The 19,636-nt window shown below is 43.9% G+C and overlaps 2 protein-coding genes across 5 annotated transcripts in view; one reads left to right on the top strand and one right to left on the bottom strand.

Moving 5' to 3' along the window:
• SLC20A2 (solute carrier family 20 member 2) overlaps positions 1-5,307 on the bottom strand; it is a 104,419-nt gene extending 99,112 nt beyond the window's left edge. For 2 of the 3 annotated variants that reach the window (XM_067721533.1, XM_067721534.1), the window contains exon 1: positions 866-5,054. The gene's annotated coding sequence lies outside the window, so the exon portion shown is untranslated. Of the gene's footprint in view, positions 1-865; positions 5,055-5,169 lie in introns of those variants that run through there. The other variant, XM_067721535.1, reaches the window with a different exon arrangement.
• On the top strand, positions 4,806-18,434 carry SMIM19 (small integral membrane protein 19). Of its 2 annotated transcripts, none has more exons than XM_067721540.1 (4): positions 4,806-4,876; positions 9,398-9,535; positions 11,066-11,190; positions 16,595-18,434. In XM_067721540.1, exons 2-4 carry the CDS (start codon positions 9,402-9,404, stop codon positions 16,657-16,659), a joined length of 324 nt encoding a protein of 107 aa, XP_067577641.1. In that variant the 5' UTR covers positions 4,806-4,876; positions 9,398-9,401; the 3' UTR covers positions 16,660-18,434. The 2 variants fall into 2 exon arrangements, with proteins under 2 accessions (XP_067577641.1, XP_067577638.1); XM_067721537.1 differs by lacking the exon at positions 4,806-4,876 and adding an exon at positions 5,193-5,332.
• The last annotated feature ends 1,202 nt before the right edge of the window (positions 18,435-19,636 follow it).

Below are 19,636 nucleotides of genomic sequence, written 5' to 3'. Positions count from 1 at the left end.
CTATAAAATACAGGGCTGGGGCTTCCCTGGTGGCGCAGTGGTTGAGAGTCCGCCTGCGGATGCAGGGGACGCGGGTTCATGCCCCGGTCCGGGAAGATCCCACATGCCGCGGAGCGCCTGGGCCCGTGAGCCATGGCCGCTGAGCCTGCGCGTCCGGAGCCTGTGCTCCGCAATGGGAGAGGCCACAACAGTGAGAGGCCCGCGTACCGCAAAAAAAAAACCAAAACTCTAAAATACAGGGCTGGTTCTTCTTACATGAGGAGATGGGTACTAGGGTCACCGGAGGATGGCTTAAAATACAGATGCCTGCCCAGCTCCAGCTCTAAAGAGCTCTAACCTCTGGGATTAGGCTAAGGCATCTGCTCCTGTTACTGTATAACGAACCCTGGGTCATTCTGTCTACACTCATACTTAAAGAACCACCACACTAGGTCACGTTCGGGATGCAGCTCTACAGCCCTAAGAGTCATAAAACAGGGCAGTAGGGATGCCATTACTCCAGCTTGACAGGTTTAAGACAAATGAAATCACTGTGTCATTTTCTCCTTCCCTAAAAATCCCCCGTTCAGAGAAGATGCCAAAACTAAGATTAAGGCTAACGTGCCAAATGGATAAACACTTCAATGGAGATTATTTTTAGCCCAAATTGTCCCAACTATATCCTCAGATATTTAAATAGAACACAACTGCAGGACGATATTCATAGTCATAAGCTGCTGCTCTGACAGGCCATCCCAAAACATGAGCTGATGTGAAAATGATAGCAGCAACATGCCATTTCTTACTCAAGTTATAAAGCTGCCCCCAAGACAAAGGTCACACCCCCCTCCCCAGCAGAAGCGACATGTCACACAGAACATCGTACCTGCAGAGCTGCTAACCGGGGCTGTGGCCCAGGCTTCACTCCAGGGCACCTCCTCCTGTGATTCCTGGACAGCGGGTATGGTGACGTGTGTGCTCCCCTATCGGCCGAGTCATGTGGATTCAATGGGCTCTGTTGGTGCCCAACACCCCCAATATAATATTGTCAGCTCCCGACTAAAGGGATACAAAACTGGGCTTTCAGAGTAAACCACTTTGCTTCATCTTGCTGGATTTTGTTTGCAGGCCCTCATCCAAGTCCACATGGCTTCAAAGTGACCTCACTCCAGGTTTGTCACCAAACCAACAGTGCCGTTAAGTTTTTTTCCACCAAATGAATATTACTTGGTTGGAAGAGGCCTCCGGGCCCCAAGAGTGTGTTCTACTGTCCAAGACAAGCTGAAAAAGTGGGTCAAGATTTCACAAAAGGACAAGGCAAACGGACAGATGGGCACCGGAAGCCTTTAGTAATGCTCCCATCCTGGTAAATTACATTCACTAGGGGTTCTTTCACATGAGTTATTTGACACAGAATTAGTACCTTAAACAGTCACTGCCCTTTGTCCTGGTGAATCACTGTCCTAGAATTCAACAGCTACCAAGAGTCCTAGTCTCCCTCAGCTTTGAGGTTCAAAATTTGGTTTTTCTCCTCTTGCCTTCAGTCATTTCAAAATACAGTCCCCTCAACCATTTCGTTATCAACCTCTTCTGCCTGGAAAATCCAGCATTGTTTCTGCAGCTCAAAGTCATTGCCACCATGTATGCTACTTTGAAATTTTTAAAGAGCTTCCTTTACAGCTGAGAAACTAGGGTCAACTTTTAGCTCTCTTTTCTGTCTTTGATAAAGTAAAACTCCCCAGAGAACCCACACTGATTCAAGAGCCAGGCTGCCTGGGTTCATATGCCACCTCCCTGCTTACTACTCACTTTGTGGTCTCGGGCAGGTGACTGAATTACCTCCCTGTGCCTCAGCTTCCTCATGTGAAAAGTGGGATTATAACTGTACCTACGTCAAAGGACTGTTGTGAGAGTCGAATATGTTTACATGTAAAAGCACATTGTAAGCACTACATCAACGTTAGCTATCATTATGTGCTTTATGTAACTCCAAATTCTCTTATTGTTCCACGTGTGTACACGATGTTTGCCCAACTGAAATACTACCTACTCGAGGACTGGGACCACATTTTGAATATTTCTGATGTTCCCCCCATGGCACCTAATATTCACTCAATAGGTAAAAATAAACCTACTCGGTACAAATTATTATACTGGATGAACAAGGAAGTTCTCAAACACAGACCTGTGTAAACATGTATTCCCTGCCCTCGAGCAGCCTGTATTTTGGGTGGGGAAACAAAACACAGGAAATGGTCATGCAACAATATAAAGCCATAAATGATTAAATGCCAAAGTATGTGGTTTAAACAGCTACCATTCAAAGGGCTCACTGTGAGCTGGGACTCTGGAGAGGGCAAGCCTGCAGTGGCCCTGCCCCTAGAGGTGACTTGGATTTCCACGACAGGTGGGAACAGAGAGAGGATTCCAGCATATCTGCTCATTCCACAGATATTTACTGCACACCTTCCGTAGGCCGGCCTCTGTCCTTGGCTCTTGGAATACGGCCATGAGGGACCCAGAAACGGCCCCTGCACCCTGGGACCTAAAAGGGCACTCACTCCACGTGAGAGCCAAGTTCTGAAGTAAGGAGGAAGGGCCTGTCCTCCAACCCGATGAAACACAACATTCCTTAAATGTCTCGTGAACAGGAGCCAATGCTGGCATTACAGTCACTCCGGCTTCCAACAATGGCAAACATACAGAAATTAATAACTTTTCATGTACTGTATTCTAAATATCTTCCATTGTTTATGAAGCACATTAAAGAGATATTCTCCATATTTCTGGATACAAATAACATATAAGAGATTTACAGACACACACAGTATTACTGGAACAGTTTTCGTAATAGAGGCTGCGGAGGCCCAGCTGCTCAATCTTGCCCAAATGAAAGCCTATTCATTAAAGCCCTGTGCTTTGTCTCCTCCCGCCCTTTTCCCTTCTTCTTCTACTAGTGGCTGCCCACAGATATCAAATATCTACTAGAAAAGTGCCTGAAGATGCATGTGTTGGCAGGAATCAGTTAGTCACGATGGGTGGAAGTGTTAACACATGCATCTTTTTCTTCCTACATCCGTCCACTCATCTCCTCCCAGAAGAGAACGCCTTCAGGTAAAGGAACCCTCTTATAAATACCGACTGGCAAAGCATTCTCACTCCTTTCTTCTGCGATGATGGACCACTATTTGAAGATGCGTTAAGTCCAATACGCTCTAATCACAAATATGACACATTTCCAAGCGCTTCGCTCATCCTCTGCAGGCCTCTCACCCAATCCTACTCTCCAAAGATGCAAACTGCTGGATCCCACCATCATTCTCGTCATTGTTACGCCTACATAAATTATTACATTGTACCTTTGGAATCACAGAATAAACTTCTTGATTAAGAAAGTCAAAACTACTCAATTAAATCCAGTCAAAAACTTAACTTCTTCATGCACAAAGTACTGGACTCAAATATGTTTAAGACATGTAAAGGCAAACTGAAAAGTAAGGTAGAACCCCTACAACGTAGATTACTTAACATTCTCAACATCTACATACCCATGAAAGTTAGACTCATCAACAAAGTAACAGCCAACCCAGTTTTTTATTTCCTTGGTTTGGTACTGGAAAATCACATTCCTGTTTGACTGTCATTCGTTAACCCTTAATTAGGAATGTTGCTTAGAAACTATATATGGAAAAAGGGCACCTTTCAGAAGGGACCATCAAGGCTTTCCCAACATTTACTTTTTTCCAACATCCAAGCATAGCCTGTTCATTGGGTGACAATGACATGTAATGGGAACTCTGATAAAGAGACACAGGGCTTTGGAAACTATTGAATACCCCAATAAAGGGACTAATTGCAGTTCTGTGCAAATGCAAAGCCTTCTTCCAACTTGAAAAACACATTAAATTACTCTATGAGTCATTTTATATTGCCCACACCCTTATTTTACAAAAAACAGAAACAGAAGCAATTAATGTACATATTCCGCATTTGGACACGTTCAAATCAAACTCGTGTACTCAAGTATTTCTAAACAACCTATGTTTATGCAAAAAGTTATCCGGAAGATTAAATGAGATAAAGCATGTAGACCATTTGGCAAAGGCCTGGCAAGCAATCAGTACTCAACATTGCACATTATTATCGTTCCTAATTTTCCAACTCTGTAATCATACTAAACAGTTACAAATTTATGCACGTGATTATGTATATATAATATATATAAACGAATATGTGTTACTACTAGAAATAAAGCTTTTATGTTATGTACCAAGCAATGCTCTTCATCCAGACAGAGGTGAGTTTAATTTTAACAGAATGATCCACAAAGCAGCAGAGAAAGCTGGCTAAGGGGTAGGATGTTAAACGTTACCTCTAATCTCTGCTCATCAATTAAGGATACAGCCTCTACGTGGCCTAGTATGAATTATAATCAGCAGTCAGCTGATCCTAGAGAACTCGCTCAAAATGAATAGTTAAGACCTCAAGCACGTGGACAAGTGGCCATTTATTTGCAAGGCTGTGCCAACCACTGAAATCTGATTACTTCAATACTCATGCTGAAATCCTACATAAATTCATTACTTGTCTCATGCTAGAATCTTGCAAGTCCTTACAAAAATTTTAAATATCCAAAAGTCACTTAAACTGACAAGACTACAGCATCTTGGGCACATCCAGTTTTTAGAACACTTCAATAGCCTCGGCCACGCATCATTTATTATGACAGGGAAAATGCAAAGCCAGTGACAGCACGTGCTTTCCTAAGCAAATATTAAAAATAACCCTATGCCCTCATTACGAAAAAGGAAAATCTTCGCGTTCCCAGCTTAATCTCGACCCGGGGCCAATGCACACTCCCACCTCCCACGCCGAGACGCCGCCCGGGCGCGCCGAGGTGGGGCTGGAGGCTGCTCGCGCTCTCGGGAGGACCCGTCCCCTCTCCCCGCGCGCTCGGACGCAGCGCGGCCAGACCCACGTGGACTCCAGGCGACGGCGGCCGGACCCACCGCCGGGGTCGCCGCCCAGGGTCGCGGGGAGGGGCCGGGGGCGGGGCCAGCGCCGCGCCGCTAGGCCGGGGAAGGGAGCCGGGCTGCACTCACGCGCCCGGGGGGCGGCACCGGGGCCGTCGCGGCGTCCCTCCGGTTCGCACACTGAGAGGGGGGCGGGGGGGGGCGGGGGGGGAAAGACCTGGCTCCTCGTTCCATCCGGAAGCCGCCGGGCCGGCAGGAAATGACGAAGCAGAGGTCGTCCGGTCCGTGCGGTAACCGGCTCCGCGCGTCCGGCCGCGACTGCCGGGGAAAGAGCGCGGAGCAGAGCCGCCGGCCCGCGTGCCGCCTGCAGAGCTAGCGGCGTGAGTCGCCCCGCCCCGCCCCGCCCCTCCATGCGGGGGGAGGGTGAGAGGGAGGGAAGGGAGCCCGAGGGCGCCCCTAGCCCCGCGCCCGGCCGTCCCAGCTCCTCTGCCGCCGCGCCCCAGGCTGGAGGGAACAGTGAGGCCCGCAGCTCCAGAATCGCGGATCGAAAGGCGGAGGCCGCCGCCTGCGCAGCGCAGGGCACCCGGGCTGGGAGGATGGGGGGATGGAGGTGTGGAGCGGGCGCGCTTCAGGATCGCACCGCGCGCAGCCCGCGGCAGCCGAGCCCTGGCGGCTCCGGCCCCTGCCGCCTGCCGGGGTGGGGGTTTACATTGTCTGCCCGCTAGACTGCTCCTCTCTCCGGGACTGGCAAGTCTCACGAGTCTGGGCAGGGCCGGAAGCGCCCACGTTTGGGAGTCCAGCGTGCGACTCGCTAGCCTGGGTGGTTTTGGGCGAGTTGTGTACCCAGCCCCCCACCCCGCGTCGTCTGCCAGGTGGAGCTTTCGTGCCTCCCAGCAGGGTGATGGTAATAATTAAATGCATATGTGGACTGCCCAGCACAGGCCCCTCAGATGTTAATTGCCTTCGTCTTGCTGGTTGAAGGCCTGTGACCTTGTACCCTCCCGCTTCAGCAACCCAAGCCTTTAGCGTTTCAGAGGACTGAGGGAAAACAACATTGATGCGATGGGTTGTGTTGTATGGAGCTCGTAGAACTGTGTGAGTGACTCCAATCTGAACTTGTTTCAAAATAGCAAAGCTCTAAGCGAGAGACGAAATGGATACCATTCAGGACACGATGACAAGTGATCCTCAAAACTGAACCACCTAGACACGGCATCAGGAACCCCAAATACAGAAAATAATTTAAAAATGATACAGCCGCTTGATTCCAAGAAGAGTACTAGTTCTCTACTTAAAAGTTTGTCAAACTGAAATCAAGCGCCAGTTGTCACATTTTGCCAACTTTATCTCTGGATAGTTATGTTCAGCTCATCCTAGCAACTCCTTACTGAAATAGCTCAAGCATTAGTTTACAGGAAAAATATGTGGAAAAGGTGCAGTTTTCTCAGAAAAGCCCTGAATGACAATCCAAGCACATGGTGGTCTTGCTGAAACATCCATTAACTTGCCAGGAACAAACCACTGTAACGCCCCTGGGCATTGTGCTTCAGACTTAGAGGGAGGCTGTGAGGTGTGCAGTAGCCGCTCAGCAGGTGTGTGTGTGTACACTTGGTTAGACTGTGGCGAGCTGGGTGGGGACCAGTCATAGTTCAGGCCACATGGGAGCTGTGGTCTGTACTGTGACTTTGTACAGGACCACTCCTTATTCCTGGCAGTCTTACAAAGGCATGCCATTGGTCATGATGGAGGACCAGGCACGAAAGGCCTACCCCCGGTGTAAGTCTTTCACAACCATACTACTAAAAGTAACTCAAGTGCGTGTCCCCAGAACAGTAGTGTCACTGCGTACCAATCAAGTTGTGTAATTCACAGTAAAATTTCACCATTCTTGGTCAGCAGAATTTCAGAATCCTTCTCTAAAATATAATGAAAAACTGGCATATTTGTAGGAGGAGGAAGACAGCTCTGTAGGAATACACCATTTATTGAGTGGCACATGAACAGAATTTTGTGGAACACTAAAGCAAGAAATTCATCTGGCTCAGATCCAGTCAGGCGGTAGAAAACACGTAGGAAATACTTTAAAAGTGTGTCAGATAAAGGGCACCTGCAAAATGTCTCAGTAGCCATTGTTAAGTCTGCTCCCCTTTTCTTCTCCAATTTGTTCGTAACTCCCAATCCTGAAACCTGCCACCCTCACTGCATGGCCGTGCCGGCCTTTCCACAGCACCTCAAACCAGACCTCTGAAGTCATCTCTTATGGCCAAAAACAGTCATCGTTATTTTATGTTTTGGCACCAACGGAAATCTAGAAAAAAATGCTAGATTCCATAAATTGTAAAGACAATTATAGTCTCTGATGTTCCAAAAGTTTCCATTCCTGAAGTAGGCTGATTACTTACTATGAATAATGTTACATCCAGAGAAACTCTGGAGTTCAATTTTAAGGAATAAGAATTGAAACTGTGAATAATGCCAAATCCCCCTGCGCCTCCCACTCTCTTAAAAAAAAAACAAAAATCCATAGCCAATCTTTAATATGTAGGAATTGGGTATGTTTAATATTTAGATCTTGCATCTATAAAGTTTTAAGTTCTGTTTTTATTATTCTCTGTCTAATTTTTAAAAGACCAATCCTTATGCTCATCAGACACCAATAGATGTTTCAGAGGAATGACTCTTGCCCTCAATGTCTAGAATGTAAGTTAAATGGCCATTCACGATACTCACTTTAATACAGTCTGTCCGCGAACGTCTGACAGAGACTTCAGGTGCCAGAATGGGGCCAACATGCCACCTGGCCTGGGAGCAGACCCCAAGGAAATTTCATTCATTTTATGCAGAGGCAAACTGTAAGAAAGAAAACAGACTCTGCCCTTAATATACACTTATTAAGTTACTGAGCCAAATCTACACTAAAGAACATTTTGGGGACTTCCCTGGTGGCACAGTGGATAAGACTCTGCGCTCCCAGTGCAGGGGGCCTGGGTTCGATCCCTGGTCAGAGAACTAGATCCCACATGCATGCTGCAACTAAGAGTTGGCATGCCACAGCTAAGGGGCCGGTGAGCCACAACTAAGGAGCCCTGGAGAGGCAACTAAGGAGCCCACTTACCTTAAAAAAAAAAAAATTTTTTTGGAGGCTCACAGGACAGATTGCAAGATATTTCAGTGGAGGAATTTCTGCAATGCCTTCACTGTTATAGGGTGTCTAGAAAAAATTGCAAAACAATTTCTTGGACATTCCAGATACCTTTTTTCTTGGTATTAGAAAATGGCTATCTTAGTAGAAACTACAGTACAGTTATCACCTGTCATTTGTTCAGTTTTTCTCCTTTTTTTTTTGCGGTACACGGGCCTCTCACTGTTGTGGCCTCTCCCGTTGCGGAGCACAGGCTCTGGATGCGCAGGCTCAGCGGCCATGGCTCACGGGCCTAGCCGCTCCGTGGCATGTGGGATCTTCCCGGACCGGGGCACGAACCCGTGTCCCCTGCATCGGCAAGCGGACTCTCAACCACTGCGCCACCAGGGAAGCCCAGTTTTTCTCCTTTTGATAGAGTATCTAAAACAACACTTCCGAATTTCTTTCACATATTAGGTCATTTTACTTAGACTTACCTAGTTTAGATTTAACACAAGAGCAGAACTTTCTCTTTAAGGAAAAATTCAGTGAACTTCCCAAGTGCAAATAAGAAACCAGTACTCTTTCCCTTGCTACTTGATATACTTGCTGTTACCATTCATTTTCTGTGGGAATGTCCAAAGAATGCATTTCCTTGAATAGAAGTCACAGCTGTGTAAATAGCAAAATAACTTTTTATCCCATAGCTTCCACAGTGGGCCAGGAGGCCAAAACTAGATAAAGCTCCAGACATTTTCGTTTTCCAGGTGTGTCAGGGGCCTGTGGAAGAGCACGGTCCTGGCTGGCGCATCTCATCCAGACTGCTGTCACGGGTCTAACGCTGTCCTTCTCTCTTAGCATCCCAGCCATTTGTGTGGACCTCTGTTTTAAGTATTCAGTTGCTTTCATCTGGGTGATAGTTACAGTTTGGAAACTGTGCAGTGACATTTCAACCCATATCCTTTTAGAAATATGATTTTTAAATCCCAAGTTTGAACCTTTATGTAGGAACTGTGATGTTTCAAAGTCAGAAATAGGCGAAAATGTGTTCCATGCCTTAGTGATCTAGACCAGGGTTGGCCAACATTTTCTTAACGGGCCAGATGGTAAACATTTTAGGCTTTGAGGGCTGTGAGGCAAAAATGGAAGATGCTCTGCTTAAAATGTATCCGTTTAGAAATGTAAAACCATTCTTGGCTCCTGGGCCATACAAAGGCAGGCAGGGGGCTGGAACTGGCCAGCAGGCCCTCTGTTTGCCAGCCCTTGTCCAGCCGTCACACCATCACTAACTGAAAGAAACTCTGCCCTCTTTGCTGCCTTACAGTCCCATGCCTGGCGGTTACAGAGTGATGGGTGACGAGGGCTCTATCGATTACAGCGTTCACGAGGCCTGGAATGAAGCCACCAACGTGTACCTGGTAGTGATCCTTGTCAGCTTTGGGCTCTTCATGTATGCCAAGAGGTAAAGGCTTTAGATTCTCAGGGTTGATAAGAACCCAGCCATTTATAAGTTTTGTAGGTTTGTTTGTTTGATCTAAGTTAAATGCACAAAAATAATTTCATCAGCATTTTTGTTCCTGCTATGAAATCACTGTCTAGTCGGGTCAGCCCTCACATTACCGGACACCAGGATTTGGCTTGGAAAACCCAGTTGCTCTGAGAGATGGGGATTTAAGTGCAGCTCTTGGCACCCAGACCAGATGCTCTATACTCCTATTCTATCATTTCTGATATAGCTCAGTTTTCTCATTCAGCCAGCTTCACTGTCACCCTTGGATGAGCACATATTTTGGGCCAATGTCCCTGAAATGCACAAACTCTAACTCCTATGTGTTCAGCAATTCTGTCTTCGCAAATTTCAAGCCTTCTCTTCTGTTTCTTGTGCATAATATTGGTATGATCCAATTACTTGTCTGTCCGTCCCCCAAAACTCAGTCCCCTGAGAACAAGGACTTTATTTAACCTTTGTGTCCCTGATGTGCCACATGGTGTAAATCCTCAATAAATATTTCTTGCTGTGATTCCAGATGCTGTAGTGTAATTCAGCTGTTCTTTTCCACACTCCCTGGCTCCTTTCCTTCAAGTACAGTTAAAAACAAATGCACGGTGAGGGGCGTGCTTTGAAGAGGAAAAACAGCAGTAGTTGGATTGAGCTGCTGCTGCCCATAGCCATGTGCTCGGTGGCGTCCTCTACCAAGGTCAAAGGCATTAGACAGTTCAGGATAATTAGTCAACCAAGAATAATTGATGCTCTGCCCGGGGAAAAGTTCAGACCCACACTTGCCACGGGACCTGCAGGCTCGCCCTTCCCGACCCTGAGACCCCTGAGCTGCTGGCCAGCTGGCCGCCTGGACTCTCGGGGGAGCGGGGCCGGGGGGTGGGGGGGGCAGGGGAGAGGAGGCCTCCACAGAGCATGGGGGAGCCGCTGGCAGGTAACAGCCTTCCCCTAAAAATAGCCACCGTCTCCTCCCCACCCCAATGTTTTAAAGGCAGAGACAGGCTGTTGTTAATTTTAACTATATGACCCCACTAAGGCCATGCTACTCTATTTAAGAAATCCTTTATTCATTGTTTTTCAAAATTAAGGTCTGCTCACATTCTGTTTATTCTCTGCCTGCAATAACTTAGTTTTATTTGCGTGACATGAGAGGGAGGGGAAAAATAATCATACGTTTTTTGTCTGAGCATTTTTCCATACAACAGGGCTTTTTTTGTGGGGATTGAGGGGAGACGCTTTGTTGTATGAAGTGGGCATGTTCAGCTACTGCCTTTTCTTTCTTATAACCCTGTGACTGTACATGTACAGCTTCATACTTCTAGTGAAAGAAAGAATACTTGAGCCCAGGAAGCATCTCACGGGGACAAAATAGAAGATGGACTCAGGGCCACTTACGTCCTTTTAATGCAGCTTCTGGTTACTACGATCGTTTGAATGTTACAGTCCTACAGCTATGAATACAAATCTCTTTTCTGCATTGGTTTTGTGTTTTAGAAATAAAAGGAGAATTATGAGGATATTCAGTGTGCCACCTCCAACAGACACTCTGTCAGAGCCCAACTTTTATGACACAATAAGCAAAATTCGGTTAAGACAGCAACTGGAAATGTACTCCATTTGTAAGTATTCTGTGCTTAATTACGTACATAAGCATATTTAAAATAGACTCTTTGGGGTTGAGTCTCGTTGGCAAAGGTATCAGAAATAGCTGATAATGACACAGGGAACTATATTCAATATCCTGTAATAAACCATAATGGAAAAGAATATGAATAAGAATATATGTATGTATATCTGAATCACTTTGCTGTACACCAGAAACTAACACAACATTGTAAATCAACTATACTTCAATTTAAAAAAATTTTTTTTTTAAGAAAGAAATAGCTGGTAATGAAAACGTAGGGCCTTTTTTAGATGCTCAACACAGTATCAGCAAACCCGGTTTGCATGAAGTTAGTGTTTCAGGACACTTCACTTATTTGGGGCCCTTCCAAGACCCTGAGAAGAGCCCTAGCAACGTGTTTCACGTTTTGAAAATTTGGCAGAAATTAGATGCCTTAACAGTCGGTGAGGCTCCTGTCTCATCCTTCTCTAATTTCCCTCCTTTGCACTTCCCTCATGTGCAGTGGCGTTGAGGTGGCCAAGAGCATTTGGGGGATCTGGCTGAGGGGACGTTGAGTTGAACCTACTTTAGTTCAGGTTTGAAATTTTGTGTTTATAGAGTTTGCAGTCACTTCTTGACAATTAAATTGCTATGTGCTGCAGCCATAGCAGTATAGGAACGGCTTCCAGGCCAGAGGTTATTAACATGTCCTGTGGTACTAAACCCTGTGAGTAAGTGGTGGAGAAGAAACAAAGGTTAAAGGGCAAGGAGCCAGGATGAATTGTACATCCAAGCCACAGCCTTTGATGCCACCATTTAAAAAAATGAGGTGTGGTTTCCATGGTGTATCATTAAATGAGAAAAGGCAAGATGTAATTATATATATGCTAGGGTACTGCTCCTTTAAAATCAAATGACCAAAACATCCCTATCTACGTGTAATAAAAATGTAGTATAGAATTTTGTTTTTATTGAAGTATAGTTGATTTACAATGTTGTATTAGTTTCACGTATACAACACAGTGATTCAGATATATATATATATATATATATATGTATGTTATTTTTCAGATTCTTTTCCCTATAGGTCACCACAGAATATTGAGTATGGTTCCCCGTGCTATACAGTAGGTCCTCGTTGGTGATCCACTTTATATACAGTAGTACACATATGTTAATCCCAACCTCCCAATTCATTCCTCCCCAACTCCTTTCCCCGTTGGCAGCCACAAGTCTGTCCTCTATGTCTGTGGGTCTATTTCTGTTTTGTAAGTAAGTTCATTTGTATCTTTTTTTTTTTAAGATTCCACATGTAAGTGATACATGGTATTTGTCTTTCTCTGTCTGACTTACTTCACTTAGTACAACGATCTCTAGGTCCATCCATGTTGCTGCAAATGGCATTATTTCATTCTTTCTTATGGCTGAGTAATATTTCATTGTGTGTGTATATATATATATATATATATATATATACACACACACACACACACACACCTCCTCTTCTTTATCCAGTCATCTGTATATGGACATTTAGGTTGTTTCCATGTCTTGGCTATTGTAAACAGCACTGTAATGAACATTGGGGTGCATGTATCTTTTCAAATTTTAGTTTTCTCTGGATATATGCCCAGGGGTGTGATTGCTGGATCATATGGTAACTCTATTTTTAATTTTTTAAGGAACCTGCATACTGTTTTCCATAGTGGCTGTATCAATTTACCTTCCCACCAACAGTGTAGGAGGGTTCCCTTTTCTTCACACCCTCTCCAGCATTTATTATTTATAGACTTTTTGATGATGGCCATTCTGACCGGTGTGAGATGATACCTCATTGTAGTTTTGATTTGCATTTCTCTAATAAAAATGTTGAGCATCTTTTCACGTGCCTGTATGTCTTCATTGGAGAAATGTCTATTTAGATCATCTGCCCATTTTTTGATTGGGTTGTTTCTAAAAATGTTCTGTATAATTACACAAGTCTGGAGGAAGGCTTGGAAAGATACACATCAGATTATTAACATTCATTACCTTGATGGGAACACTGTGGGACTCGAGGGAAAAGAGTGGATATTTTTAAAAGAAAGATAGATGTCTGTGTGTTTGCGTGCTTGCATAGAAAGAAGCAAGAAAGAGTGATCAGCAAGATGTTACTGGTATGTGTCTCGGGTGGGCTGGAATTTCAGGTGAAAAGTAGAAAAACCATATATATATATATTTACACAAGTAGAACCTCTAGAAATTTCTTCAGCATAAATTTTATCCTGATAAGTAGTAACAGCAGTTCCTTTGGGGAAAGGAACTGCAGGACTAATCAGGTGGGAGGAAGGTACACCTTCCCTGTTTCCTCTTTTGTCCCTTTTGCATTCATGTTTTACTAGTTCAGAATAAGAAGTAAAACTGAATGTTACAGAGTAGCATTATTCACAGTAGCCAAAAGATGGAAACAACCCAAGTGTCCTTGACTGATGGATCCACAGAATGTGGTCTATACATGAATAGGATGTTATTCAGCCTTTAAGAGGAAGGAAATTCTTTTTTTTTTTTTTTGGTTGCATTGAGTTTTCTTTGCTGCACACGGGCTTTCTCTAGTTTCAGTGAGTGGGGGCTACTCTTCGTTGTGGTGTGCAGGCTTCTCTTTGCAATGGCTTCTCTTGTCATGGAGCACGGGCTCAGTAGTTGCAGCACGTGGGCTCAGTAGTTGTGGCTCGCAGGCTCTAGAGCGCAGGCTCAGTAGTTGTGGCACACGGGCTTAGTTGCTCTGCGGCATGTGGGGTCTTCCTGGACCAGAGCTTGAACCCATGTCCCCTGCATTGGCAGGCGGATTTTTAACCACTGCGCCACCAGGGAAGTCCCAAGAGGAAGGAAGTTCTGACACATGCTACAACATGGATGCACCTTGAAGACATTATGCTTTGTAATTATTTTTATTGTGAAGTGAAAGAAGCCAGTCACAAAAGAACAAATATTGTGTGATTTCTCTTCTGTGTAGCAAATTCACAGAGACAGAAAGCAGAATCGTCACTAGGAGTGGGGGAGGGAGTGGGGAGTTACTGTGGAATGAGGACAAAGGTCAGCGTGGGGTAATCAAAAGAAGCGTGGTGGTGGTGGCAGCACAACAGTGTGAATGTAGTTAATGTCCCTGAACTGTACACTTAAAAATGGTTAAAATGGCAAGTTTATGTTTTTGTATTTCACTTCAGAAAAATATATCCTTAAGGAAATTTAAGTATTTAAAAAACAAAAACAGGGAACCAGAAGCTCTGTATAGAAAATTATAAGTAAAGAGTTAGGTTTTCATTGATGCCTAGTCAAAACAGAAGTTTGTAGGTGTTCCCTGGTGGCCTAGCAGTTAGGATTCGGTGTTTTCACTGCAGAGGCCCAGGTTCGATCCCTGGTCAGGGAACTAAGATCCCACATGGCTGGAGGCACAGCCAAATACAAAAAACAAACAAACAAAAATCAGAAGTTAGATCCTATCAAAAAATATTCAGTAGTATAGCATATACAATTATAAAGCCAGTGTACAGCTCTTTTTCTTCTTTGATGAAAATGGCATAAAATGAAATTTATCAGGACACCTGTGTTTGTAAGGCATGGTAGTTTTCTGTTGCTGCTGTATTATCACAAATTCAGTGGCTTAACACAACACGGATCTTACAATTAGAGATTAAAAGTCCTACAGCAGATTCACTGACTAAAATCAAGGTGTTGGCAGAGTTCTGCTGTTTCTTTCTGGATGCTCTAAAGGAGAAGCTGTTTCTTTGCCTTTTCCAGCTTCTAGAAACCACCCATGCTGCTTGCTTTGTGGCTTCATTCGCCCATCCTCAAAGCCAGTAGCACTGCATCTTTCTGACCGTTCTTCCATTTTTATAGTTCCCTCTCTCTCTCAACTCTGCCAGGAAAGGTTCTCTGATTTTCAGGGCCCCTATGATCAGGTTGGGCCAGATAATCCAGGGTAATCCCCCTTCTCAAGGTCCTTACCTTAAAAACATCTTTAAAGTCCCTTCTGCCCCAGAAGGTAACATATTCACAGATTATGGGGATTAGGATGTGGACATCTTTGGAAACCATTGTTCTTGTAAATAGTGAGTATTTGCACATTTAAAGAGGCCCATCACAGGGACTTCCCTCGTGACACAGTGGTTAAGAATCCGCCTGCGGTGGGGGGTGGGGGGGGGCTTCCCTGGTGGTGCAGTGGTTAAGAATCTGCCTGCCAATGCAGGGGACATGGGTTTGAGCCCTGGTCCGGGAAGATCCCACATGCCGCGGAGCAACTAAGCCCGTGTGCCACAGCTACCGAGCCTGCGCTCTGGAGCCCGTGAGCCACAACCACTGAGCCCACGTGTCACAACTATTGAAGCCCGCGCGCCTAGAGCCTGTGCTCCACAACAAGAGATGCCACTGCAATGAGAAGCCTGTGCAGCAACGAAGACCCAACACAGCCAAAAACAGGAGAAGCTACCGCAGTGAAAAGGCAGCGCATTGCAATGAAGAGTAGCCCCCACTCGCCGCAACTAGAGAAAGCCCATGCCCAGCAACTAAGACCCAACAACGAAGACCCAATGCAGCCATAAGTAAATAAATAAATAAATAAATTTATTTAAAAAATAAAGAGTCCCATCACATTGCATCATTCTTAGTGCTGATGATGGCATGTCTAGTCCTGACTTAGTCTGGAAGTTCAAGAGGAAATAGCAAACAAAATTCTTTTCCTTAAAGAGGACTCCCAAAATTGTAAAGCTTTCAGCCACAATAATCTGGATCCACCCTGAGTATATAAACAAACAGTATTTCTTCCTTGGCTGGTAAAAAACTTAATGAAGAGACTGAAAGTTTGAAAGCCAAGCAGTGAACGACATTTGCAAAGACTTTAGCCCTGCACTCTCTCTAGTTTCAGTTTAAGACCTTCAATAAATATTTCTCAGAAGCACAAAAAGAACACAGAATTGCAAGTCTGTTTTTTCTTCTAGTTTATATTAATGACAATGTTCAGTAAATCTCTTAGGCTTCTCATTTAAAATATAGTCAAATTCCTTATGATGTGGACAAAAGCATTATTATTAACTTATCTTGAGGTGGAGATGGGAAATAAGAAAGGACATTACAAAATGTTAATTTAAGTTTAGTAGCTTAATTAGTGTTTACCCTATATTTCAATGCTCTGAATAATCCTGATGTACAAGACAATAATAATAAACATCTGAAAATGGATATCAGCACTGCTGAGAAATTAGAGGATCATGAAGTATAATAAATTTCCTCTAATGAATAAAAAATTGTTTAATTCTAAGCTAATTCTTTACTGAGAATCATGACTTGACTGTGATTTAATGATGTGAGCTCATAATTATTTTGCGATTTTATTAATCATATCTCCTTTTTTCTTGCTTATTGTTTTGTTTGTTTTTCAATAGCCAGAAAGTATGATTATCAGCAGCCACAGAGCCAGGCTGACAGCGTGCAGCTCTCATTGGAATGAAATCTCAGAAAATGAGCAGCAGGAATGATCGTTGTTCAAGAGTGCAGTCTCCTCGCGCTGCCAAGTCATGAGCAGCAATTTTTTTAAACTTCTGTCTCCATAAAATCATTTTATTTGTGACTTTTCCCCAATTTTTTGGTGTGTTTTGTTTCACTTTTTTAAACCTCATCTCCAAATCATTTGTTCCACAAATCAGAAATTCCTCAAAAGGCCTGAACACAGAGAGTCTGCACGTACCTAGGAAGATAGACTATCACCAGAGATGGTGACTGTACCTTGTGAAGACTTTGATCCCTTCAGGAGACAGTCAGGAAATAAAAACACATCTTTGGAAGCAAGAGTCTGGAGCTGATGCCACTTTGGAACTTCTTTGCCAACTTAAAAAATAAAAATCTAATCATTGGAATAACTTCCTCTTCGACTGTGTTCTGGGATAAATATAATAAGGATAACAGACTAACGTATGTTCTTACGGCTGTTGTTACCTCTAACCGAATTAACCGTTTTTGCTACTTCAGAATTTGCACAGTAAACTGTCTTTTCTGCGTTGTGAAATTGTGATGCGCACCCCCCTGCTAACTGTAGAAGTTTTCTGTGACTGGAGTTTGTTCCCCTTAATTGTATTCCCAGGAGTTTCTTCCACCAGAAGAGTCTTCTTTCGGCCGTGCTGGGGCTATACTGCGGAATACATGGGCACCTCTGACTGGTGTCAGTGGCTTGCTTTGGGGTCATGTGACCATCAGTCTTTAATGTAACTGTATGGTTTCTTAGGCTTTTTTAGCATAATAAGCTTCCCTGCAGACTCTCATATCTTGTACCATTTTGTACTGTACATTGAAATGTTTTCACCCAGTTTTTCATATTTATTTAAATAAAAGCCGGTTGGGGATAGTGGCAGGGAAGTTCAACTGTCCATGTAACTGTCCATAAATTAGTTTTTGAATCAAAACTATAATTTTAAGAGTTAGAGTTAATATTTCAAGCATTATTGCCTTTTCCTTTATAATTATGAAGTAAAGAATATAAATGAAAAGGTTTAGACCAAATAAAATCATTTCAGGGAAATTGCATTTACTTTTAAAATTTAAATCTTTTCAAATGTATATATATATTGTACAAGGTGAATTGTTGACCAAATGGAATAATTATTTCTTAACTCACAGATGAGTTTGAACGTACCGCCTGTATGTAGAATGAATACTCGGACTGAAGGATTGTAAACAGTTACAATTATGGCCTGGGGATAGCAGAGCAGCAAGGGGACAATCTTCTTAAACTTTGCTTTGCTCTCATGTAATCAGGAACGGGGGCGGTTTACCTGCTGTCCCTGATGTGTGGCACAAATCTAGACAAATTACGAAAACTGGCTATCTCAGCTGATTTGTACAGTGCACCTAAATAAACATCAATCACAGCGAAATGGACTGTGATGGTTTTTTATTTGCATCCACTGGACAGAGACAGTCACGACTAAAACCTCACAGATCATTTGGTGAGAGTGGAACTCTGGCAAGTGAGAGAGGAAGATTCCTCATTTCTTCTCCGAAGCCCGCTGATGGGAGTCACGCCTCCACCAGCAGGATCAACAGCAAGTCCGCCTTTGAAGTTTCTTCTCTGCTTCCACAGCTGAGCTGGGAACGCAGGGGATGCCCTGCAGCCACACTTCAAAGGGACACCAGTTATTGTCCTGCTTCTGCCCCTGAATCCACCAAGGGTTTGATGGAACTATTTTCTTTGGAAGAAAAAAGGCATGACTAATAAACAGGTCAGTAACACTTGTGTTCTCTGTTTCCTCATTTCTCTCTTTAACTGCATAAGATGCTCTGCGGTAAGCATGGAGGGGCAGCCTCCCTGGGTGCACAGCTGGGCCCAGCCCACTGCTCCAAGGGGCACAGATGCTTGCTAATGACCCCACACCGTTTCAGGTGGAGCTCCTGATAGGATTCAGCGGAAAACGAGATGCAGAGTTTAGGGTGAAATTGCTGTACTGTCGGAAATATATTTAAGTATTGAGTAAAAATAAGAGAGAAAATGGTAATAAAAATAATTTCAGATATTAAGAATAAATGTATCTTAGTACTATATATAAAATAATCAACAAATTTCATATATCACTTATATGTGGAATCTAAAAAAATGAGACAAGTGAACTTATTTACAAAACAAACACGGTTACCAAAGGGGAAAGGGGTGGGGGAAGGATAAGTTAGGAGTTTGGGTTTAACATATACACACTACTATATATGAAATAGATAACCAACAAGGACCTACTGTATCGCACAGGGAACTCTACTCAATATTCTGTAATAACTTATGTGGGAAAAGAATCTGAAAAAGAATGGATATATGTATATGTAAAACTGAACCGCTTTGCTGTACACCTGAAACTAATACAACATAGTAAATCAACTATACTCCAATATAAAATAAAAATTTTTATAAAGAATAAATGTATCTTAGAAAATATAATTAAAGGGAGTAGGGGGATTCCCTGATGGCACAGTGATTAAGAATCCACCTGCCAATGCAGGGGACACGGGTTCGAGCCCTGGTCCGGAAAGATCCCACATGCTGCGGAGCAGCTAAGCCCATGCGCCACAACTACCGAGTCTGCGCTCTAGAGCCCATGAGCCACAACTCCTGAGCCCGCGTGCCACAACTACTGAAGCCCACGCGCCTAGAGCCTGTGCTCTGCAACAAGAGAAGCCACCGCAATGAGAAGCCCGCGTATCACCACGAAGAGTAGCCCCCGCTCGCCACAACTCGAGAAAGCCTGCACACAGCAACAAAGACCCAACACAGCCAATAAATAAATAAATAAATAAATTTTATTTTTTAATAAAAGAGAGAAGGGACCAAAGCATATTACAGGGAGCCAGCTGATTCGTTCAACACACAGTTACGGAGGACAAACTGGGCTAGCCATATGTCATCCTCTATAGGCTATTTGATTCTAATGACAGAATAGGAATAGGTG

The sequence above is a fragment of the Pseudorca crassidens genome, chromosome 21 (assembly GCF_039906515.1).
Source record: "Pseudorca crassidens isolate mPseCra1 chromosome 21, mPseCra1.hap1, whole genome shotgun sequence".
Taxonomy (NCBI): domain Eukaryota; kingdom Metazoa; phylum Chordata; class Mammalia; order Artiodactyla; family Delphinidae; genus Pseudorca; species Pseudorca crassidens.
The sequence above is the reverse complement of the archived record's forward strand: the minus strand, read 5'-3'. Positions and strand labels throughout refer to the sequence as shown.